Raw genomic sequence first — 24,533 nt, forward strand, 5'->3', positions numbered from 1 at the left:
TCATTGAGAAACAATCAAAGCAGAACAACCTCTCTGTCTTCTCACAGATCTTTTATCCCTCTATGTTTCCCTTCATGATCGTCTCAGTTTTACGTTTTTCAGCCGTTTGTTTTCAGCTGTCAGTCTTTTTTTGGTTCCTGGTGCCTCCTGGGTTTACCTGAGCGACTGATGACATCACTGCAGCATTAACACACCTCTGATTCAGCCTCCTGCTCTGCTTCCCGCTTTCTAAAGTCCATCCATCACCATGATGCCGGTTCTCTGCAGAGGGAAGTCTCCCTGGAAAAGCTTTGACTTTCAGAATGAATTAACAGGACCTGGAGGGAGAAAAAGGGCTGAAAGCTGCAGGAAGCTGAGGCAGATTCAGGGGAACCAGCTGAGGAGTTCCAGTTTCCTCTGGTTCCTGCAGAGCAGAAGCTAGATGGTCTTTGTCTGAGGAGGAGATGCTGTGCTTCAGGCCAGGCGGTGGATGAGGAGAGCGTCGGCCTCAGCAGCATCCAGCCTGCTGCCATGGTAACGGTACATCTACCTGATTATTGGAAAGATGTTGAAGATAAAACTTTAACTCTGCCTGGTTTTACTCTTATTAACGGTTTATAGTCAGTCTGTTACAAACGGTTTGAGTTAATTTGCTCTTTAATGACATTTTTACTGATTTTGAATGTGACGACTGAAGCTTAGCTCAGATTTCCTCTGCCTGCTCCTCTGAATGGATAAAATACTCATTCAGAGAAATAAGACTTTTAACTCCTTCATTTCTCTGGAAAATTCACCTCTGGTGGATCAAAACATAAATTGAAACATTTGACATCGTTTTATGACCTCTTTACTGATAGTTTTTATATTAAAGATTGTTTGTGTGAACCTTCATAAGAGATTATTCAAGCCTAAAATCCTCCGTCTCACTATAGATCACTAATTAAATCCTTTTTTAATACAAAAGAACTCTTAATTCCACCTTTTGCCTTGAACTGAACTATAACGGGCATTTAATCCTAATCTGAGGGAACCTAAACAACACTTCCTTGTGTCTGCTGCTGCAGAACAGCAGACAGTAAAACTGGTTTAAAACAGGTTTAAGGTGAAGCTGTTGAAACGTTGTGGCTCTTTCAAAATAAAATAGTACATACATTCATTCTTTGGGTTAAAACTGGGAAGAATAAATGGACAATCTGCAACAATCTTGTTTTAATTTTTAGTCCCCATGATGCTTTGCTGGAGATCTGAAGCTGTATTAAACACTCAGGTTGATCTAATGAAAAGGAAACGTATAATTAAAGGTTTTCAGTCTGAATCCATGATGATGTGGAAACAAAGCTCCTCCAGAAGCAGCAGGTCATCAGTGACTGAATCAGCCGTCTGGAGCTGGAAGCTGGAAAGCCTCAGAAATAAAAAGCACATCCCAGATGACCTGAGAGCGGTGGTCTTATCATTATTCTCTCCATCCTGCGCCGTCGTGTATTGTTGGTGTTCAGCAGCAGATGGTCTCTTGGCTCGGGCCGCTCCTTCATCGGTCCTGTTTACATCAGAACCATCTGACAGCCTGGCTCCACTGCCAGACTACCTGCTGAAAAGAAGGAGCTAAAATAACGCCTCACTCTGAAAAAAACATTTTCTACTTCCTTCTCCTCTCAGTTTAAAACAATCAGAACCTGCTGGATGTTCTGCAGATCTCAAAGGTTCTTCTGCTGGAAAATGTTTTAACTTCTGGCCTTTTAAATCTGGGGGAATAATATTAGATTCAAACAAGGTTTTAAGTTTAATATAAGTAAAATTCTAACTGGAACACGCTCCTGTTTTCTGTCCTTTGCAGATTGGGAAAGTTTCTGACTTAGTGTCTTAGAGACGCTGCTGACAGTCACTACAGGAGGTTCTGCAGCTGCTGCTTCTCTGCTAATGTTACCGACCGTGTTGTTTAAAGTTAGTTATGGACCGGCCTCAGTTCTCACAGAACACGAGTCCATCTGCTGGGTCTGATTCAAAAAGGGGTTCTAAGGCTGAGCCATCAGGACGATAAAAATGTTCTGATTTTCTGATTTTCTGTTTAATCTAAATTGATGTGCTGGAAGTTGAGGCCTAGTGTAGGGAGCTGGCTGTAAAGGTCACTGGTTCAAATCTCTGTGCCTTGACCACAGATTGCTGTCAGTGCGCCACTGAATGTGAGCACAGACAGCAATCTAGATGTCATTATTACTTATTATTCCTTCAACTAAACAGAATCCCAGCCAATGTGCCAAGAACAGAAAGTTTTCATCCCATCCTGATTGTAAAACTGCAGACCTGAGAGAGAGGTGCACTTTCTTTTACTGAAGAACTTGGACCGAACAACAAGATCATAAATCTGTTAAATTTTGTATAAATCAGTGACATCTAGTGGCAGAAACTGCAAACTGCAACCAAATCATTTTTACCTCTGCAGCAGGTGTAGCCTGCAGCTCCAGAGCCAAATCTGCTGGATCTTATCAACGAGGTTCAGAACTGCTGAAGAACTGAGCAATGTTTTAGAAAAGTCACTTTAAAATGTCAACGTTGGCAATTTTTCCTGCTGTATACAGGACTGTCTCAGAAAATTAGAATATTGTGATAAAGTTCTTTATTTTCTGTAATGCAATTAAAAAACATGAAATGTCATACATTCTGGATTCATTACAAATCAACTGAAATATCGTAAGCCTTTTATTGTTTTAATATCGCTGATTATGGCGTACAGCTGAAGAAAACTCAAAAATCCTATCTCAAAATATTAGAATATTTCCTCAGACCAAGTAAAAAAAATAATTATAACAGCAAAACAAAATCAAACATTTGAAAATGTCCATTAATGCACTCAGTACTTGGTTGTGAATCCTTTTGCACAGATTAGTGCATCAATGCGGCGTGGCATGGAGGCAATCAGCCTGTGGCATTGCTGAGGTGTTATGGATGCCCAGGATGCTTCAATAGCTTCCTTTAGCTCATTTGCATTGTTGGCTCTGGTGTCTTTCAGCTTCTTCTTCACAAAACCCCACAAATTCTCTATGTGGTTCAGGTCAGGGGAATTGGCAGGCCAATCAAGGACAGTAATGCCATGGTCAGTACACCAGTTACTGTGAGAATCTGATGTCGTCTCTTAACCACTACCATACTTGTGATTTAGTTTACTGAACCAAGCTGAGTGTTTTTCAAGGCTCAGGAAACCCTGCAGTGTTTCCAGTTAATTAGACCATTCAAGTGACTAGTTGAATAGTCTACTAGTATACTTTTTCACGATATTCTAATATTTTGAGATAGGATATTTGAGTTTTCTTCAGCTGTAAGCCATAATCAGCGATATTAAAACAATAAAAGGCTTGCGATATTTCAGTTGATTTGTAATGAATCCAGAATGTATGACATTTCATGTTTTTTAATTGCATTACAGAAAATAAAGAACTTTATCAAAATATTAAAATTTTCTGAGACAGTCCTGTATACTGCAGGACACCACCCCAGGGCGTCACACAGTGGGCAGCCACAGTGTGACGCCCTGGGGTCATTCTGGGGTCAAAAACATTGTAAAATACTCTGGAAAGGCAGAAAGTCCTCCTGATCCTGTTTGTTAGAACTACAACAAAGAAAAATGAATTATCTTCTTACTTTTTGTTCAATTCTCCTCATTTTGTTCCCCCTGAGGAGTCAAAGCTGAATGTGGGAGATCCAGAGACGGCCTGGTGCATTCCTGCCAGCACACACACACACACACACACACACACACACACACACACACACACACACACACACACACACACACACACACACACACACACACACACACACACAGTGTTGCAGATGAAGGGCTGGGTGGAGATAAGGTCTGAGGTGAGGGGCTAAATGTAGAAGCCAGAGGCGATAAGCTGACATTCAGGCATCACAGTGACGGTCAAGAGCGAAGCTGTTCTGTCACAGTCAGGAGAAGTTAGAGGTCAGCAGACGGTTTACAGGTAAAAAGAAGAGCTCGGCTGTTCTACCACGTCCAGGCAGACTCTGAGGAAGCTGGACGGTGACTGCTGGGTCTCCAGAGGAAACGAGCTGAAAGGTGCAGGAAGGAAGGAGAGAGAGAGGAAGCCACTGCAGGACATGGAGCCACAGCCACGGGGAGAAGGTGAGACCAAGAAGCAGCTTAAAGTGATTAATTTACAGAAGTTAGAGAGATATTTGAGTAATTCCCACATTTTAATTCTAAAGGAAGCTGGAGAAGTAATGGTCACTGAGAGGAAGCTACTGTGGGCCCAACAGATGACCTTGAAACCATTTATGACATCAGGAGAAATATCATAAGACAAGTTGCAGATTTAACTAATTAAAGACGTTATTATGGAGCTAAATGTGTGGATGGGATTAAATCAGTGTGTTAACAGAGATCTTTGTCACTCTGAGGGAGGAATCTTCATTTTATTCATGGTTTTCTGATGTTCTCAGAAAGTTTCTGTACGTTTTAAAACCCTAAAAGTAATTCAGCTATTATGTTTTTAGCTTCTTTCAAAGCCTTTAGACTTTCTGCAGCCTCTGCTGCTGGGATCAGGTCATCCTGCAGCCTCAGAGGCTCTGCCCACTGCTTTCAGTCCTGGTCTACTAACAGGAGCTTTTCACTGAGGAGCTCCTCTCACTCAGAGGGTTCCTCAGGGTGGATCCTGGGTCCGCTGCTTATTTAGTGGATCCTGCCTCTGTAGAGAACCAAATATCTGCCCAGAGTCTTTGTTTCATTAATAGGACGGATGAAGCTGAACCGTCTGACTTTTAATGACGGTAAAATAAAAGTTGTTTGCTTAAGAAAATCCAGTTCCTGAGGAAAAAAAATGTTTTTTTATAACAAAATGGACCAAAACACTGAGGTAAGGGAACGCCTTGGTCCTGGATCAACAAGATTAAAGTTATGAAGCAGTGAATTGTGGGAGTGGAGCTGGTGGCCTCCATGCGGCGCAGGTGAGAAGCAGCTTTCAGAACCAAACGGGTCATTGTTGGTTCAGAAAGACACAGGAAGCTGCATCTTCTTGGTAACGGTTTATCGGTTCATGCATCCTCTCCTCCTGGTGATGGATCTCAGGAGGGTTCAGAAGGTCTGACAGACAGACGTGTCTCTGATGATCTGTGGCTCTTCCAGAGGTGACCAGCATGGAGGCAGAGGATGGAGAGAAGGAGGAGGTTCTCCAGGAGACGACGGTGACCACAGCTTTTTACGGGACAGCAGAAAGGATGGAGGAAGAGGAGGAGGAGGCTGGGTGTGAGGAAGAAACGGAGAAAGATGAAGATGAAGCAGAGGAGGAGGAGGAGACGAAATCTAAGAAGTGTCTGGGAGCCTGGGAGTCTGAGGTGAGAGTCTGAGCTGCAGCTTTGTGACTTTCTGAGTTAATAATCTGAATGTTGACAGAATTAAAATGAAGCACAGAAAAAATGAGCAGATTTTCACTTTGGAACAATCAAACTGGACCAGAACCTCATCAGAATTCCTGAAAAGGCGTCTGGTCCATCATGTATTTGATTCTCTAAGGCCTCCAGCTTAACCCAGCCCGGCATCAGAACCAGCCAGCAGAACCTCCTCTGGTCCGGTTCTGCTGGATAACTCAGGTGTTCTCCGTGGTCTTTGATGATTTCTCGGCGCTAACCCTGGCGGTGGGCGTGGCCCAACACGGCGGCTCAGAGCGGATCAGATGGGGAACCCATGAGAACGTCTGGTTTTTAGCCTCTGACGGGTTCTGGGTGGGATTAATGAACCGAGGAGAAAATCTGCTCCTGATTACCTCGTTAGCAGCCGGACGGTCCGGTGTTCTGGTGCCGTTTGCTCCGTCCTGACGTAACCTGTGTGTTTCAGGCCTCCACAGAGGGGAAGCCTCCGCTGCCTGACCCGGCCTTCAACAGGAGGTGCAGTCTGATCCTCAGCGACGTGAGTTGATGAATTTATTCACTGCTTCACCGTCTGACAGCCAGAATCATCCTCCTGCACCGCGTTCCTGGCTCTTCATCAGTCTCTCATCCGCTCTTCTTCCCCCGCGCAGCATTTAGTTCAGTCTAGACTTTGACTAGGCCGCTGCAGCAGGTTTCTTGTTCAGCCATTCTGTTGAGATTAGCCGCTGTGTCTGGGACCACCGTCCTGCTGATGACCCGGTTGGGTCCGAACTTCAGCTGTAAGTCCCATTAATGACCTCATTATGGACAAACATTTAGCTCCAGAGGTCCTGAGCCTCATTCAGGTAAACCTCTGCACACCTGAGCTGTGCTGCTGGGTTCCTCTTAAAGAGACGGCCACATAAAAATACAGTTTATGTGGCTTCACTGGTGTACACTGGGAACTAAAAGTAAGCAAAAGTTTCTTAAAATTAATATATTTTTACTTGATTTGAGCAGCTAAATAGGACTATTTGCCAATGAAATGCGAATTTCTACCCGTAAAATAAGATGATTAGACATCCTGCACTTGAAATGAGATGATGGAGATTAATTATTCCTATTTTAAGTGCAAAAATCTCATTTGGTTGGCAAATAGTCTGATTTACCAGCTCAAGTCAATGACAAAGACACTAATTTCAAGATGATTTTACCTACTTTTAGTTCCCTTTTTGCAGTGTATGTGTGGAAAAAGTCAGTAATGCCACTGCAAAAACAGAACTAAAAATAAGTAAAATATTCTTAAATAAGTCTGTCCTTGATTTGAGTCAGTAAATAAGATAATCTGTCAATGGAATGAGACTTTTGCACTTAAAATAGAAACAACTCGTCTCCATCATCTTATTTCAAGTGCAGGATGTCTAATTATCTTATTTTAAGGGTAGAAATACTCGTTCCATTGGCAGATAATATCATTTACCTGCTCAGATCAATTACAAAAATACAAATTTAAAGAACATTTTAGTTGTTTTTAGGTCGGTTTTTGCAGTGGATGTGTTGAAGGTCTCGTTAAAACATCTGTAAATGCATTAAGGTGACCAGAAATGATGGACGGACTGATGTTCTCAGAGGCGTGGTGAGAATCCATCGTCTGAGGAGGAACTGATGTGGAGCGTTTAGGTTCCCACGTACAGCATCTGTGAGTGTGAGCGGCTGCTTCCTGCCGGTGGTGACGGCGGCGCTGCGTTCTCAGCCGTCCTCTGATGCTGCGGCCCTGGGCCTTCATTATTCAGCTGAGGAGGAGGATGTTCTCGCTCTCTGACTCCTGCTGCAGAACGCTGAGATGGAGCGCTGCTGAATGGAGATGCAGGATGTGGGAGGAGGTGATATCGATTCAAACTCGGCAGAATGACTCATCGGATGCAGGAGGCGGGTCAGGCTGCTTTAAAGAAGCAACTTCTCCTGTTCCTGCAGCTCCTGCAGCTCCTGCAGCTCTATCAAAGCCCCCCCCCCTTCTCCATGTGGAGGACTCCGGACTTCTCCTCCCGTCTGCAGACTCTCTGCATCAGTCTGGTTCCTGCTCCTGAATCTGGGCTCCTGAAGGCAGCGCGGCCCATAAATGGAGCTGTTCCCATGGAAACTTCAACAGTTTCAAAGACGTGTTGGTTCTCCATCAGGAAAAGCAGCTGGAGCACAAACAGCACATGAAGAAGAAAATGAGCCTTCAGGAAAGTCCTGTTCTTCTGGACTTCCTGGTTAATGTGCTGAATGTTCACATTAAGCTTCATCTCCTCCTCTCAGGCTTCAGGTCACATCAGACCCTCACAGTCTGTCCGTTTGATTTAAAACGTTTTTCATTAGGATCTGATTAGATTTTACAGAGAAAATTCAAACAAAACGCTTCAACGGTGAGAGTGAAGATGCACTAAATTATTATATTAATATGCATAACAGCTTATAAGTCTGGTTGGATGCAGCGTTTAGTTCTAATGACCTCATGGTTAGAGTCAGGCAGGTTAAAGCAGGAAACATCTCACACATGCAGCACTCCAGGCCTTTAGGTCTAAATTAGACTCTGTTGCTTTAGAGACTTTAGCAAAAAGAAATCTCAGAGAAATGTAATGTTTTTGGGTTCCTGAGGCTTTTATATGTCCTTTAATGAGGCCCAGCATGAACTTAGGTTCTGATGCAGCTTCCAGTAAAGATGCAGCAGCAGCAGAACTTAATGAAGTCTAAGGGTCGCTAACAGGACCTGCATAGATGATGGTCTGCATGGTGAGCAGGTGATAATCACTGCTGCCCTGCAGGAGGAAGGCTCTGGGTTCAAATCCTGGCCTGGGGTCTTTGGTAGGGAGTCTCCATGTCTCCATGTTCAGCGTCCTCCACGCTCCATAAACCCAACAGTCAGGCTGATTGGTGTTGATTTGTTCATGTGAGAACAGATATAAATATAAATATATATAATATAAACTACTTCTCCTGTTATTGAAGACTTCTGAAAAGCTTTAGAACCAGGATGTCCATCTCCTGTCATGGAGTCCTGCATGTGTTGGACGTGTCCCTCTTAGCTCCTCATCCTCATCTGCAACTTCTGCAGGAACTGGAATGTTTTAGGGATCCTGGCTCTGATCTCAGCTTTTTTACATGCTGTGTTTCTTTAATGGTTGCATTTTAGGACGCATTTAACTTCCAGTAAAACCAAAGAGTCTCAGAACGCCTGATGATGTCTCTGTTTTAAGCCATCCTCACGTCTCCTCCTACCTGCAGGTCAGGTACAAGGAGGACTTTGAGAAGATGAAGGGTCAGAGTCTGTTTGTGCCGGGAGCGGAGCTCATTCACTCCAAGAACATCAGCGCTGTCATCTCTGAGGTCTGAGACACAAAGAGACGCTCTTCTGAGGAAAAACAAACCTGTGTCTTCTGATCAACCTGCTGTCCTCTGTGTCCTCTGTGTCCTCCGTGTCCTCTGTGTCCTCTGTGTCCTCCGTGTCCTCCGTGTCCTCTGTGTCCTCTGTGTCCTCTGCAGTCTAAGTACAAGGAGGAAGGGAAGAAGGAGGCGTCCATGTCTCTGTACTCCGTCCTGCCGGAGACTCCAGCGACGCAGCACGCCAAGGAGGCTTCAGAGCTGCAGAGCGAGGTGAGACATCGTCCTCCATGTCTCTGCTGCACACATACGACCATAACCCCCGACTCATTGGACGCTATCGCATCATAAACAAGCTGATAAGGAGTTAATCTGTAGGAGAATGCCTTAAAGGTATACTATGCAACCGGGTTGATTTTCCAGCGAGGCTCCCCCCAGAGGGTGAAAGTAAAAGTGCACTGTCATAAAGATGCTCAGCTGTTCTGGTTTCTCCGTCAAGCCAGGCGCGGTTGTTTTGAGCTTAGCAGACAGGCGAACACAACGAAAAGTGGAAAAAACTGCAGTACAAACAATGACTAACACAGTGAAGGTATGAACATCAGGGTTTCCCGCCTTGCCAAACTCACGCTACCGCCTCGCCAACATTCAAAAAAAAAAAAATAATAATAATAATAAAACTCGATATGCTTGCATGTTTATTTGACGTTAACACGCGGTTCTTTGTTGTTGCTTTCGGGCGTGCATATAGTGAATGGCAGGGCAAAAACACATGGAGTTCTCGCCGTAAAGCAAGACTTCTGTGTGTGCGGGCCGAGGGCTCCTGCAATTGCAAGAACGGTATTTCCCCCACAGACCCCCAGGGCGGCAGAGAAAACCTTAGTTCAACCTGAAATGACTCATTTAATCATCCAAAACGGTATGGAACACATTAATTAACTGAAAAATGTTGCATAGTATGCCTTTAAATATCAGCAGTGTTTAGGTTTAGGTGACTTGGTGGTGCGTCTGTGCTGCCAATGTTATAATACTGAGGTTATTTCTCTGACTTTAAATGTTTTATGTAAACTGGTATTTCTCATAGTTCCAGGCAGTAATAAAGAGAAACTTCCAGGAAAGGAACATTGGAAATGAAATCCGTATTAACCAAGCTTGTTAATCTCTGCCGGCCTTAAACAGCGGCAGAAGCCCAAAGTGGTTGAGGTGCAGATATGAACGCTGAGGCTGTCTCAGGTTAATGAGCTTTTTATCCTGTTATCTGGGGATAAGGAAGCTGGTTTTGTCCCACTAAACTGTTAATATGTCCAGTTATCTGAACGTAGAAACTGAATCAGGCTGATAATGTGTGGCTGACAGATGTTGGTCCTGCCAGCTACCGGCTCCTCTCTGCCGGCCGTGTTTGACTCAAAGTCCTTATGAGCCTAAAGTCAAAGAAAGTTAATTAGACTCTAAAATACTGTAGAAACACTAAGCTTACCTCAGTATTATTATTATTAAACGTGTCCCACTGTCTTCTCTGTAATTATAGCAGCTTATCACACAGTGACAGATTTGGCCCACACGTCTTTTTCAGTAAACAGGTAATGAGTAGAGTTAAGAATAAAGTAAATAGTAAAGTATTTGTTTATCCTGGGTTTAGTCTGGCAGTAACCAGAGCATCCAGCGGTGAGTATGGACTCTTACTGACGGTCAGCAGGCAAAGAAATGCTTCACAGGTCCATCAGACAGCAGAACCTGGTGCCGTCTGCTGAGGGCTGCTGGGTGGAGCTGCTGGTGGCACGGCTGCCTTGCAGGGAGAAGGTTCTAGGTTTGAATCCTGGGTCTTTGGAGCTTTGGAGCTCTGAAGCTGATGCTACATGATCTGTGGTTCCTGACGCTCACTACGCCAGTCCTCCACTGGATTGGTCTGTGTCGCTGATCTTAAATCTATACAGCTGTGTGGTTTCAGATCGACTTGAGCGTGTTCAGATCTCGGCCACCTCATTCTATAATCCCAGAAATTAACCCCCGACAAACTCCATCAAATGCTGCTGATGATTTCCCTCTGGAAACATTCTGACTGTTGGATGCTGCAGCTACTGCCTGATAACACCATGGCTACCCGCGCCCTCTAGTGGCCATTCTAGACTTCTATGAATGAAATCAGTTTCCTACAGATCACTGGTCTCTGCATCAACCTTCTTTCTCTCACTGTCACCCATTTGTGTTGGTTCAGACAAGGAGTTCTCTCCTAGAACATAAACCACACACTTATTGATAAATTCCATTATTATTTAAACCTTACATGATCTTATGCAACATCTTTGTCAGATTTTCACCCTTTTTGTCAGATTAGAATGACAAAGCTGTGACCGATGCTATTTTATGGTTTTCTCACAGAACATGCAGTCAACTCTGACAGGATGAGATCTACAGTAGGAAGCTAGAACACAATTTATCTCTTCTTTCCTTCTGGAAGAAAAGAGAAAGCCAAGTTTAATTTAATCAATTAGCAGCGATTATAATTTAATTAGCATGTACAGATTCTCTGACTGCTATTTTTAAGGCTTAATCAATCAGAATTATGTTTAGAGGATTTTCCCTGGCCTCTGAAATGCTGGACCATGAATCATTGGGTTTTAAATGCTTTTATTCTGGTTTTGGGGGGAGAATAATGTTCATTTTATCTGTTTTCTGTTTTAGATCAAATATAAAGGAAACGTGAAGATGGAGATTTCATCCTCGCTTTATTCTCTGCTGCCAGAAACCACAGAGACTCAGTTTGTGAAGGAGCTGACGGAGATGCAGAGTGAGGTGAGGATGGAGGGATGGATGGATGGAAGGATGGATGGATGGATGGATGGATGGAGGAGGGATGGATGGATGGAGGGATGGATGATGGATGGATGGAGGGATGGAGGGAGGGAGGGATGGATGGATGGATGGATAATAGATGGATGGATGGATGGATGATGGATGGATGGATGGATGGATGGATGGATGGAGGGACGGATGGATGGATGGATGATGGATGGATGGAGGGATGGAGGGAGGGAGGGATGGATGGATGGATGGATAATAGATGGATGGATGGATGGATGATGGATGGATGGATGGATGGATGGATGGATGGAGGGACGGATGGATGGATGGATGATGGATGGATGGATGGATGGAGGGAGGGAGGGAGGGAGGGAGGGATGGATGGATGGATGGATAATAGATGGATGGATGGATGATGGATGGATGGATGGATGGATGGATGATGGATGGATGGATGGATGGATAATAGATGGTTGGATGGATGGATGGATAATAGATGGATGGATGGATGGAGGGATGGATAGATGGATGGATGGATGGATGGATGGATGGATGATGGATGGATGATGGATGGATGGATGGATGGATGGATAATAGATGGATGGATGGATGGATGGATGGATAATAGATGGATGGATGGATGGAGGGATGGATAGATGGATGGATGGATGGATGGATGGATGGATGGATGATGGATGGATGGATGGATGGATGATGGATGGATGGAGGGATGGATGGATGGATGGATAATAGATGGATGGATGGATGGATAGATGGATGGATGGATGAATGGATGGATGAATGGATGGATGGATGGATGGTCCTGCCTCTGGTCATGTGACCTTCTCCACTCCTCCTCTTCCTCAGAACAAATACAAGGAGGAAGGGAGGAAGGAGATGAGCAGCAGTCTTTACTCCCAGCTTCCTGAAACCTCTGAGACTCAGCTGGCCCGGACCGTCCATCAGTTCCAGAGCCAGGTACTGACCCAGAACCCCAGAGAACCAGGTACTGACCCAGAACCCCAGAGAACCAGGTACTGACCCAGAAACCCAGAGAACCAGGTACTGACCCAGAAACCCAGAGAACCAGGTACTGACCCAGAACCCCAGAGAACCAGGTACTGACACAGAAACCCAGAGAACCAGGTACTGACCCAGAAACCCAGAGAACCAGGTACTGACCCAGAAACCCAGAGAACCAGGTACTGACCCAGAACCCCAGAGAGCCAGGTACTGACCCAGAACCCCAGAGAACCAGGTACTGACCCAAAACCCCAGAGAACCAGGTACTGACCCAGAACCCCAGAGAACCAGGTACTGACCCAGAACCCCAGAGAACCAGGTACTGACCCAGAAACCCAGAGAACCAGGTACTGACCCCAGGAACCCAGAGAACCAGGTACTGACCCAGAAACCCCAGAGAACCAGGTACTGACCCAGAAACCCAGAGAACCAGGTACTGACCCAGAACCCCAGAGAGCCAGGTACTGACCCAGAACCCCAGAGAACCAGGTACTGACCCAAAACCCCAGAGAACCAGGTACTGACCCAGAACCCCAGAGAACCAGGTACTGACCCAGAAACCCAGAGAACCAGGTACTGACCCAAAACCCCAGAGAACCAGGTACTGACCCAGAAACCCAGAGAACCAGGTACTGACCCAAAACCCCAGAGAACCAGGTACTGACCCAGAAACCCAGAGAACCAGGTACTGACCCAGAAACCCAGAGAATCAGGTACTGACCCAGAAACCCAGAGAACCAGGTACTGACCCAGAAACCCAGAGAACCAGGTACTGACCCAGAACCCCAGAGAACCAGGTACTGACCCAGAAACCCAGAGAACCAGGTACTGACCCAGAACCCCAGAGAACCAGGTACTGACCCAGAACCCCAGAGAGCCAGGTACTGACCCAGAACCCCAGAGAACCAGGTACTGACCCAGAACCCCAGAGAGCCAGGTACTGACCCAGAACCCCAGAGAACCAGGTACTGACCCAGAACCCCAGAGAACCAGGTACTGACCCAGAACCCCAGAGAACCAGGTACTGACCCAGAAACCCAGAGAACCAGGTACTGACCCAAAACCCCAGAGAACCAGGTACTGACCCAGAAACCCAGAGAACCAGGTACTGACCCAGAACCCCAGAGAACCATGTACTGACCCAGAAACCCAGAGAACCAGGTACTGACCCAGAACCCCAGAGAACCAGGTACTGACCCAGAAACCCAGAGAACCAGGTACTGACCCAGAACCCCAGAGAACCAGGTACTGACCCAGAACCCCAGAGAACCAGGTACTGACCCAGAAACCCAGAGAACCAGGTACTGACCCAGAACCCCAGAGAACCAGGTACTGACCCAGAACCCCAGAGAACCAGGTACTGACCCAGAAACCCAGAGAACCAGGTACTGACCCAGAAACCCAGAGAACCAGGTACTGACCCAGAAACCCAGAGAACCAGGTACTGACCCAGAACCCCAGAGAACCAGGTACTGACCCCAGAACCCCAGAGAACCAGGTACTGACCCAGAAACCCGGTCCAGACTCTCAGAGCCCAGAGGAAACCTGCTGGAGTCAGACCTGAGCTCAGATCTGCTGCCACATGTGAACAGAACCAGGCTCCCTTCAGGCTCCTTTCAGGGTCAGGACACGTTTCTGACTACAACGACAGGAACCTCCCAGAACTAACAAGCCGATCCAGACCAGAACAAACCTGATCATCTGAGCCGATGGACAGAATCAGGCTGTCAGCTTTTAGATCTCTGTGTGAAACCTGAACTGTGAGGTAGAACCCTAGAAGGATCTGCACGGCAGGTTTTAGGTGTTTCCTCAGGACAGTAGTATAAAAATACACAGTAACATAAAAGTAGCACCCTTAGGCCCAGTTTATACAGTTTATCTGCAAAAAAAGTTGATATTGGGGTGAGTTACACTTACAGGAGGCACAGTTTTAGCCACTTTATACACTATAAAAGGATATATGCCTTTATTTTTTTGGCTCTCGAGGGCTGGACAATTTACCTTGAAGGGCCAGATTTGGCCCGCGGGCCTTGAGTTTGACACCTGTGATCTAGATCATCTAGATACAGCAGAAAGCCTGAGAGACGCTGAACAGACGTTCTAATTACTGTCCTGGTGAATATGATTGAAAAAGCTCCAACTTGAATTGTTTAAAAAAATATATATATTAAATGAAACAAACCCAGAAAGGCTCCAGTCAGAGATGATCCAATCATCATCTCTCATGTACGGTTTTTGCAAAGTTTTGACCTTTAAATAAAGATTTACGTTTGATTTCTAAAATCTAAATCTGTCTTCTTCAGTCAGAAACCATTAGTTTTATCAACAAAGCCGCTGGCAGCACTTATGATCCCACAGAGGTTTAATGGAGTTTCTGACCTGGTCGTTTAGGCTGAAATTGGTCTGATTCTGACATCAGCTGAATTCCTGATGCAGTTCACGATTAATTGTTTGTTATTAGATCTGAATCTCAGGGGATTTTCCTTCAGACAGAGAAAACTACATCTTGTGTTCTGCTTTAGAAAAAGTACAAAGAAGACGGGAAGAGGAAGGCCTCCATCTCCCTGTACTCCCAGCTGCCCGACACTCCAGAGATCCAGCACGCCCTGGAGGTGTCCCAGCTGCAGAGCGAGGTACTCACCCACAAATAAACCCCAAACCTGCATTTTAACTGGATTTAACTAAAAATATGTCTCCATTTAACCTTAGAATTACATCCTGGAGTTATTTATTTATTGCAAAGCAATCTCAAAATATGTAAAATATTCTGTGAAATATCTGCTAATTAGGGCTGAATGATAATTCAATAACTATACATATCGATTGATAGAAAAAAGGGTCAATAAAAAGTTCAATAGAATAAAGGTTTTCCTTCCTTTGCATTCTAGTCATGTAGGTTAATATTACATGATTACATTCTCCCAGCCAATCACAACGCAGACCCAGGAACCAAGCCCCGCCCCCTTCAGAGAGTTCAGAGAGCACACGTTCTTTTTTTCTTTTTTGGTAAAAAGTCGGTCGATTTATTTATTTATTTATTTATTTTATTATTATTATTATTATTATTATTATTATTATTATTAAGGTTGAATTAAGGGTTGAGGTTGAATTCAGTGTTTGTGTCTGTATCTAAAAATAAGTCATTAAGTAATAGCATAAAACATCCAGGGCTGCACTTAAAATAAATGTTTTGAATTTGTTGATAATTATCAATATCGATCAATATGATTTCTATTTTTTATGTTTTTTTTTCTATATCGTCCAGCCCTACTGCTAATCATGAAACATTTTCAAATCTAACATCCTGAACTGTTAATCCAACTCTAAAACCCCTCTCCTCTCCTCTCCTCTCCTCTCCTCTCCTCTCCTCTCCTCTCCTCTCCTCTCCTCTCCTCTCCTCTCCTCTCCTCTCCTCTCCTCTCCTCTCCTCTCCTCCAGGTGAACTATCGCACCAAGCTGCCGGCTAAAGGAGCTCCATCCTCTCTCTACTCCCAGCTGCCTGACACCTCAGAGATCCAGTTTGCCCGAGAGATGACGGAGCTCCACAGTGAGGTAGGACACAGAGCCGGGACCATACCAGGACCACGGAGGAGTCCTTATGGTTAAAGTCTTTATTAAAAATAAATAGGTTTATTTAAGGTCCAAACATCCAGAGAAATCACCTTAAAGATAAAACCCAGAGCCAGAATGTTGCTGCTGACCAGCCTCTGCGTCTCTGTTGTCGTGGAGACGGACCGTGTGACTGACTGATGGTTCTCCTCTCAGAGTAAATACAAGGAGGGCGGCAGGAAGAGCCTCTCTCAGAGTTTCTACTCCCAGCTGCCAGAGACCGCAGAGACCCAGTTTGCTAAGAGCGTAGCTGAGCTTCAGAGCCAGGTGAGACCCCCCCCCCCCCCCCCCCCACGCTGCTGCTCAGTCACACCCTGCAGGAGCTTCAGGACTTTTTAAAGGTTAGAAATAATCTCGTTTTCAGATGCGGTACAAGGAGTCGGGCAGGAAAGGCGTGAACTCGTCTTTGTACTCGCTGCTGCCAGAAACCATGGAGACGGCTCGCGCCAAGGAGGTTTCTGAGATCTGCAGTGAGGTACGACGGGCGTGAGCAAACACGCAGCATCATCACATGATGTCTAATATATAAAGGTTACACTAAGGGTTCCAGAAACACCATGGATTATAACTTTATTGGACGGTTTATATTCAAAATGTGTGAAAAATGAACCAGAAAACAAGTTTTAGGGTAAAATGCTGAAGGTCCCTTTAAGTGTGTTTTTTTGTTGGTTGTTGCAGCTGAAGTATAAAGAAGAAGGCAGGAAGGATCTGAGCATCAACCTGTTCTCCGTGCTGCCTGAGACCATGGAGAGCCGGCATGCTAAGGAGGCGTCCAGCCTGCAGAGCCAGGTACATGAAAAAGTCTTTAAAGTCAGACGCTCCAGCCTCAATCTGTTGTTAATCCAGATAATTCTCCTGCTGGACTGCAACTCGCTGCCCTGGGGTCCGTCCTTCGTACGTTGCTTAAAACATCCAAGATCAAAAGACACATCCAAGATGATTTCATCCGGCTAATCATGATCCGGCTAATTGGGTTCTTCGAACACACCTGTTGTTTATGATTAGTATGGCTGGATTGAGTTATCTGAGACAACTGCGCGTTAACGCGTTTGTTTAAAAGGGGAAATGTATCGATAGTAGAAACAATGATCAGCAGCGCTGCTATTGGCTGTTCAGCATGGCCAAAGAACGCCCACAGTTTTTCTCCCAAGCAGAACAAGAGCTTTTAATGGAAGGTTATGATGAATTTGAGTCATTAATTTAAACGACAGGGAACACCTCAAAATCTGTCAAAGCCAGGAGAGAAGGCTGGCAAAAAGCAGCAGACAAAATAATGCTTAAATACTGTCCATGGTAGATGTTTCTATCACTTTCTACAGTATGAATTTTTGCATTTTAATAATTTCATATTTATTTATTTATTTATTGCTTTATTGTGATTCCTGTGGGGAGAATTTCAAATTGTGTGGACACTACAATGGGAAAGTAGGAGAGTAAAGGAAGAACAAGAAGAGAAAAAAAGAAAGAGAAGAGGTGAAAGAAAGAAGAGATAAAAGGGAAAGAATGATAAAACCTCGCAAGCAGGCTTAAACTGGCGCACATGTTGCTATGACAACAAGTCCAGGATGAGTTTCGAAGAACCAAACGATCCAAGATCATGCCAAATCGTCAACAATCAAATCCAGCTAACTGAGTTAGCGACGTACGAAGAACGGACCCCAGATGCTAGGTTTTAGATTTATCTCAGCGTTTACATCCTAATCTGATGATGCTGGATACTTCTGAGTTAATTTAGGGATCCCTCAGGGGTTTGTCTTGGGATCAGTTTGATTATTGTTTCATGGAATCCAACTGTGCCGTTCTTTTAAAGATTGTGAGGTGAATTCACAAAGCGTAGGCTACCTGCTCTGGTTTAAACTTATAAAAATGTACTTTATTATGGAAACTTTGATCTAAATGCACGCATGATAAATATGGACAATAAGGTCAGAGAGATGATTTTTGCTTGGTTGCACTACTTTTAGGAGATCTTCTAAAAAACAGCAGAGCACTCTGGTTTGCACATATTTAGAGCACACAGAGATCTTTGTTGATGTACCAGCCTGAGGTTTACTTATGATTAATCCTTCATTAGATCTCAAGAAGCTGCATTTAAAAATAGATTGTTCCCTCTGGCTTGATTTCCCCAAATTGGACGATTATTTAGACGCATCCATCTGTCCAGTAAAAATAAACTAGTTTTTTTGGCCAGTTATTTCCATTAAGTTCACATGTTTTCAAATTAAAGCAAAAGTTTGAACAGAACAGGATTATCAGATGAGGAACGTTTCCTCTAGTCAGGCCTCTTTAACACACATTTATTTGTTTGATTATCACTCATGCTAAACCTTTCACTTCTTTATTTAATCCAGCGAGCCTTCCTGTGAGGGAACATTGAGAGGAAACATAAAAAAAACAAATATGTGTTTGTAAAAGTGTATTTTAGTGTTTATGGTTCTTCTCTGTGATGTGATGCGTCGTCCTCTCCTGCAGGTGAAGTATAAAGAAGACATGAAGGAGAAGAACCAGAGCACTTTGTACCATCAGCTGCCTGAGACCACAGAGACACAGCTGGCCAAACATCTGTCAGAGCTGCAGAGTGACGTAAGGCTAAAATCTTTACAGAACATTTTATTGGTCAAATCTAGATGTTTTTAGTCTCAGCAGTTATAAAATGATCAGCTGACCAGAAGCTGTTAGCCTGAGACTTTTACAGCCATCAGCAGCGATGCATCAGACGAGTTTTACACTTTATGATCTGCAGAAACACTTCACACATCTGATATAAGATATTTAAAATGTTTTTATATATAAATCATTTAAAATGTTAACATTAGATAACTTTTAAAGCATTCATGTGAATTTATTAGGACCTTTATTATTATTATTACTATTATTATTATTATTATTATTGTTGTTGTTGTTGTTGATATTATTCCTTTTTTAAAGACTAAAGAAGTTCCATATAAAAATACAAATAAAATCAATTAAAATTGTTGATTAAAGACTAAAGACATCAGGTTTAAGTAGTTTATACCTAATTGAATACATTTTTGACATGTTAAACATTTATTTATGTAATATTCAGAAGGAACTGGGAATTAATTATTCTCTTTGCTTGTAATTAATATTAGGAAAGTTTTTAAAACTCAGTGAAATAATGAGGAAAGGTTGCATAATTAAAATTTTTTGCTTTTGGTTACACATATTTAAATTGAAAGTTAAAGGTTGGGGTGAAAAATTAAGTTTTTAGTTACTGGTATAACTGGGAAACACTCAGGCAGCCCAATGATTAATCAATATGGACTCTGCCAAAATCCTTATAATATTATTATTATTATTATTATTAGTAGTAGTAGTAGTAGTAGTAGTAGTAGTAGTAGTAGTAGTAGTATAATATCATTAAGAATAAAACAAATATTAATAATGTTGCTTATAAACAATAATAATAGACAGTAGAAGAATAAAAATATTGCATTAGATGTGGAAGTTTAAACTGTATTTGTTTGTCCAGGCGAAGTATAAAGAAGCGGGGAAGAAGCAGAGCAGCAGCTGCCTCTACGCTCTGCTTCCTGCCACTCTGGAGACACAACATGCTAAAGAGTCTGCAGAGCTGCTCAGTGAGGTGGGAGCATCTTCCAGACTTAAAGGCTGTGGACATTCACTGTGTTCATATATAATAAGCTCACTAGACGTTATATATCCTAAAATATGTGGAATGTGACAGGTGAAGTACAAGGAGAGCGGGAAGAGGGCGATGTCCAGCAGCCTTTACTCCACCATGCCTGAAACGCCAGAAAGCAGATTCGCCAGAGAGGTCGGCGACCTGCTGAGCGAGGTAACGGCAGGAAGCAGGACGTCATGTGACTCACTGAGACCTATCAGGTGCCAGGATTCCAGCGTTCTCCTGACGCGTATCTGAATGACAGGAAGTCAGCCGCTAACTGCTCCATCAGAGAGCGTTTCATGCCCCGTCTGGTGTGTAGATAATAATCTGTTCTCAGAAAACCTGCTGGAATCATGTTACTCTGTAGAGTTATCGTGTGTTTTAGGACAGAAAGGCAGCATTTAGCTCCAGTTATTAATATTCAGTCTATTTATGTTCCAGCTGTGGGTTTACAAACACATTTCTCAGATTTAAGTCAAGTATCTGAAGCAGCTAATTCAATTCAATTTTAATTAATTTAATTAATTTTTTAAATTAAATTAAATTAATTTAATTTTTAATTAATTTAATCAATTTTAATTAATTTAATTCAATTCAAGTGCCAATTCATCAAACATGTCATCTCAAGGCTCTTTCCAAAATCAAATTCAATCAGATTATACAGATTAGAGGTCTGTAGCTACTGACTGAAGAAAGTCAGTGACCTCTGCTGTAGGGATTGAATCGTTTGCTGTTACTGTGAAATAAAATTTATTGTGATGAAAACTGGGATTTATTGTTAGAATGATAAACTCTAATTTAGGACAGTTGCAACCCTCCAGAAATATGTTGTGTTGGTGCAGCTTTGACTGCAGTCACAGCTGCACAATTGCTCCCAAAAATTGCTGCGATTAATTCTTAGATACTTTTCATCACCACTTTTATAATTATCCCAGTAAATACCTGAAAATATCACGATAAAGTCCCATCTACATGCTGTCCCCTCAGCATGTCCCTGCTCTCTGATATTTCTGGTGCTTGGCCACTTCATGGCGGATTTTCTGCCCGTCCCAATCTTCTCTTGTTTTTTGTATTACCAAAAACAGTTGACTACTGAATATTTATTAGTGGGTGCATTTCCTACATGGACATAGACACATGTGGCATCCCATCATGGTACACGGCTGGAATTCACTGAGCTCCTGAGACAATTGTTTCACCAACGCTAACAGAAGCAGTCTGGGCGGCTGGAAGGTAGATTTTATCCACCTGGTGCCATGGAGGTGGTGAACACCTGAATCCAGTAACTTGGAGGGATGAACAAATACCGTGACCAACACCAGGCAGGGTTCCTCTGGTGCAATCTGCAAAAATGGAACTAAAAGTAAGGAAAATGTTCTTGAAATGAGTATTTCTCCTCGATTTGAGCAGCTAAATAAGACTATTTGCCAATGGAATTAGAGTTTTGCACTTAAAATAAGAACAATTCATCTCCATCATCTTATTTCATTATTGCCGGATGTCTAATTATCTTATCTTAGGGGTAAAAATACTCAAACCATTGGCAAACAGTGTTATTCAGGTGCTCAAATCAAGAGGAAAATATATTCATTTTAAGAAAACTTGACTTACTTTTAGTTCCCTTTTTGCAGTGGTATCTTAGAAACCTTCAGGATTAAGGAACTTTCAGATGACGTTTACTTCATTCATTTGTCTTTATTCAGTTCTGGTATGAATTAGAGACTAGACAAGAGAAGACAGGAAACTCACCAATTCATTTTAGACCAAACTGTATCTTTATCTGACTGTTTTCTTAGAAATGTTGGTTCATCAGTGACTTCCCAGATATTATACAGCATAAATAGGACAAAGTAGTCTGGCTAGAGCTAGTTCTGTTCATCTGATTCAGAACCAGGTCAAAGAGGCAATGATTTAATCATCACAACTCCTTCCCTCACTTAGATTTTTTTATTTTGTATTTAAAAATGTAAGAGCTCAGCGTAACTTCCTGCAGAGAGCTGCAGCATTATCAGCTCATCGCGTCTGATGTCTCTATCATGAATCCGTCATCACAGGTCTGATTATCATCACAAAGATGATCAAAGAGTTTATCTGAGTCGCAGTCTTTTTAATTTGCATTTTAAAGCTGCTGAGGCAATACAGCCTGAATTAATGAGGTTCTGCTCACCCTCAGCTCTCATCCACGGGGGAAAACGGTCCGTTCATCCAAAACAAATAAGCAAAAACAGCACAAAGAGCATTTGTGTTAGTTCTAAAATAAAAAATGCAAACTGGATTATTCAGGAAGGAAACTCTTGTTTTTTTCTTTTAGGTTAAATATAAAGAGAACGCCATGAGGAGCGTCTCTCAGAGTCTCTACAGTCAGCTGCCAGAAACAGCTGAGATGAGGTTGGCCAAGGATGTGGCTGAGCTGCAGAGCGAGGTGAGGAACCCGTGGAGAACCTGTCGGTCAGAAGACATCAGATCAACTTCAGAATCAGGACAGCAGCCTGTAAACCCAAACAGAAAGCAGACAACGTTGTCTTCTGTTTGTTCTTGATAAAGTCAAGGCTGTTCTTGACAGCGAAACGTTTTATTTAATATTCTGTAAAACACATCCAGAGTTTTTATGAGAAATACCCTCAGAGTGGATTAAAATCAGGCAGTTTTATTTAGAAGTTTATGAATAAAGGGATTTATTTAGTGCCGTGTTTTTCGGACTATAAGTCGCTCTGGAAAATTTGCACTTTTTTAGACATTTATTTCACACAATCCAAGACTAAAAACTGACACTGCATCAAGACCGGCTGAATAAGGTGGAACATACCAGGGAGGAAGAATGAGGTAAATTAGCTGCTCCAACCAGCAGGTTTTATGTATTTGTCAAAATTACGCCTAAATTAGACCGTGAGCGTAACGGTGCTACATGCTAAGCTAACAATATGACACGGATGTTTCAAAGCGACATAAAGCTCACGTCCATCAGCGAAGCTGTATAAACGGTTCTACATGTTGTTGTTTTTTAATTGAAGGTTCTCAGTGGCCATAGAGATAATAGAGATAAGTTGTTAAAGAAAAATAGGTTTGGAAAGCTCTATCAAAATGTCCCAGGTGTTCTGAATTAAATGATTTTTTTTATCTTGAAAATGCACTAAAACTAGATGCAAAATACTTTGTTTTAATTCTAGATGAAATACAAGAAGGGAAAGAAAGACGTATCTCACTCCCTGTATGCCACTCTGCCTGAGACTCTGGAAACGCTGCACGCCAAGGAAGCTTCTGAGTTAACCAGTCAGGTAACAACAGTCTCTATAACATTATAGTGGATGCAAAACAGCTGAAAATTATTTTGTTTAAAAAAAATGTTACGTACTCATTAAAAGCAAACGAATACATCATTTCTGATAAATTGCTATTTAAAGCAAACATGATAGATCCAGAAAGGAGTTCTTTTGCTAAAAAAGAAACATCACTGATCATTTTATTGTTTTTCTTGAACCAGATTTACATCAAGTTTAATAGCTTTGTTAAAGTACCTTTTTATTTATGTTAAATCAGTTCATTATGGTTAAATTGCACAGAACCTGGACTGAGTGGGCCGAGCATGGAGCCCTGTGGAACACCATAGTTAATTAAATGGATGTTGTCTTTACCTTCAGCGGAAATATAAGGAGGCTGTGAAGAACGATCTCTCCTGCAGCCTCTACCATCAACTGCCAGAGACCTTAGAGATGGTCCATGCTAAGGAAGTCTCTCAGATGCTTAGTGAGGTATCAACTTAAGCAGTCAGAAATTACTGTTCTCAAAAGCTTAGCTCTTCAGTCAAACTTGTTTCACTTGCTTTTTACTCTTGTGATCGTTGCTTTTTCTGTTTTTCAGGTGAAGTACAAAGAAGATTGTAAGGAGATGAATGACAACTTGTACTGTGTGCTGCCTGAGACTATGGACACTCAGCACGCTAAGGAGATGTCAGACCTGCAGAGTGAGGTACCCCGCTGAGTTTCTGCTGCAGCTGTACTCTAAACTTCCTCCAGTAGCAAATATCCTGCAGAGTTTCCCAGCAGGAAGCAGATATTGAAAATATTTTTCAGTCACACTTGATGCTAAAAGTTGATTGACAAAGGTATAAATATTAAGTTAACCTGCTGCACTTAACAAAGTAATAAGCAGCTAATTACCTGGCAGTAACATTGATAACATTGTTAAAAAAAAATTTTTTTTAATTGAGTAAGCAATGGTCAAAACCAAAAGGTAATAAATGGTAAACAAATTATTCCTTAACAGGATAAGAATATTGAATGTCAAAAAAGCAGTCTGGAAATAATAAAGTAATTGTAAAGGTGGAATAATCTGGTAATAATTTAACATCACCTAGAGAAGCAACCATTTTATTTTTACTGATGACTAAATTGTGTGTTTTTCTGTCAATCGTTTACTCGTCTAATTATTTTCCAAAACATTGTTATCCAATCGTCCTTCCTGTTCATCATTTAATGAAAAAGTAAACATTATGTTGATGTTATCTTGGGTTTATTCATGTATTTGATGTGATACATCGTCCTCTCCTGCAGGTGAAGTATAAAGAAGACATGAAGGAGAAGAACCAGAGCACTTTGTACCATCAGCTGCCTGAGACCACAGAGACACAGCTGGCTAAACATCTGTCAGAGCTGCAGAGTGACGTAAGGCTAAAATCTTTACAGAACATTTTTATTGGTCAAATTTAGATGTTTTTAGTGCCAAAAGTTATAAAATGATCATCTCAGATCCAGAA

At 42.6% G+C, this 24,533-nt stretch overlaps 2 protein-coding genes across 4 annotated transcripts in view; both read left to right on the plus strand.

Moving 5' to 3' along the window:
* On the plus strand, nucleotides 1-24,500 carry LOC118556199 (nebulette-like). Its single transcript, XM_036124964.1, has 21 exons — nucleotides 1-513; nucleotides 3,996-4,120; nucleotides 5,120-5,328; nucleotides 5,828-5,899; nucleotides 8,608-8,709; nucleotides 8,866-8,976; nucleotides 11,383-11,493; nucleotides 12,370-12,480; nucleotides 15,048-15,158; nucleotides 15,964-16,077; nucleotides 16,291-16,401; nucleotides 16,499-16,609; nucleotides 16,813-16,923; nucleotides 18,607-18,717; nucleotides 19,628-19,738; nucleotides 19,841-19,951; nucleotides 22,092-22,202; nucleotides 22,948-23,055; nucleotides 23,419-23,529; nucleotides 23,639-23,746; nucleotides 24,331-24,500. The coding sequence occupies exons 1-21, from the start codon at nucleotides 470-472 to the stop codon at nucleotides 24,484-24,486; spliced, it is 2,370 nt and encodes a 789-aa protein (XP_035980857.1). The 5' UTR covers nucleotides 1-469; the 3' UTR covers nucleotides 24,487-24,500.
* Nucleotides 1-24,533, plus strand: part of nebl (nebulette) — a 123,534-nt gene that overhangs the window by 38,502 nt on the left and 60,499 nt on the right. The gene's annotated exons all lie outside the window — the stretch shown is intronic.

This window comes from Fundulus heteroclitus, chromosome 21 (genome assembly GCF_011125445.2).
Source record: "Fundulus heteroclitus isolate FHET01 chromosome 21, MU-UCD_Fhet_4.1, whole genome shotgun sequence".
In the NCBI taxonomy this organism is placed as follows: Eukaryota; Metazoa; Chordata; class Actinopteri; order Cyprinodontiformes; family Fundulidae; genus Fundulus; species Fundulus heteroclitus.

Bases quoted from the DNA above. Each gene is read 5' to 3' on its own strand.
- LOC118556199 (XM_036124964.1), top strand. From the start codon at position 470: ATGAGGAGAGCGTCGGCCTCAGCAGCATCCAGCCTGCTGCCATG. The intron at 8,710-8,865 runs GTCTGAGACACA...TGTCCTCTGCAG, and splicing joins TCAGCGCTGTCATCTCTGAG to TCTAAGTACAAGGAGGAAGG. The intron at 12,481-15,047 runs GTACTGACCCAG...GTTCTGCTTTAG, and splicing joins TCCATCAGTTCCAGAGCCAG to AAAAAGTACAAAGAAGACGG.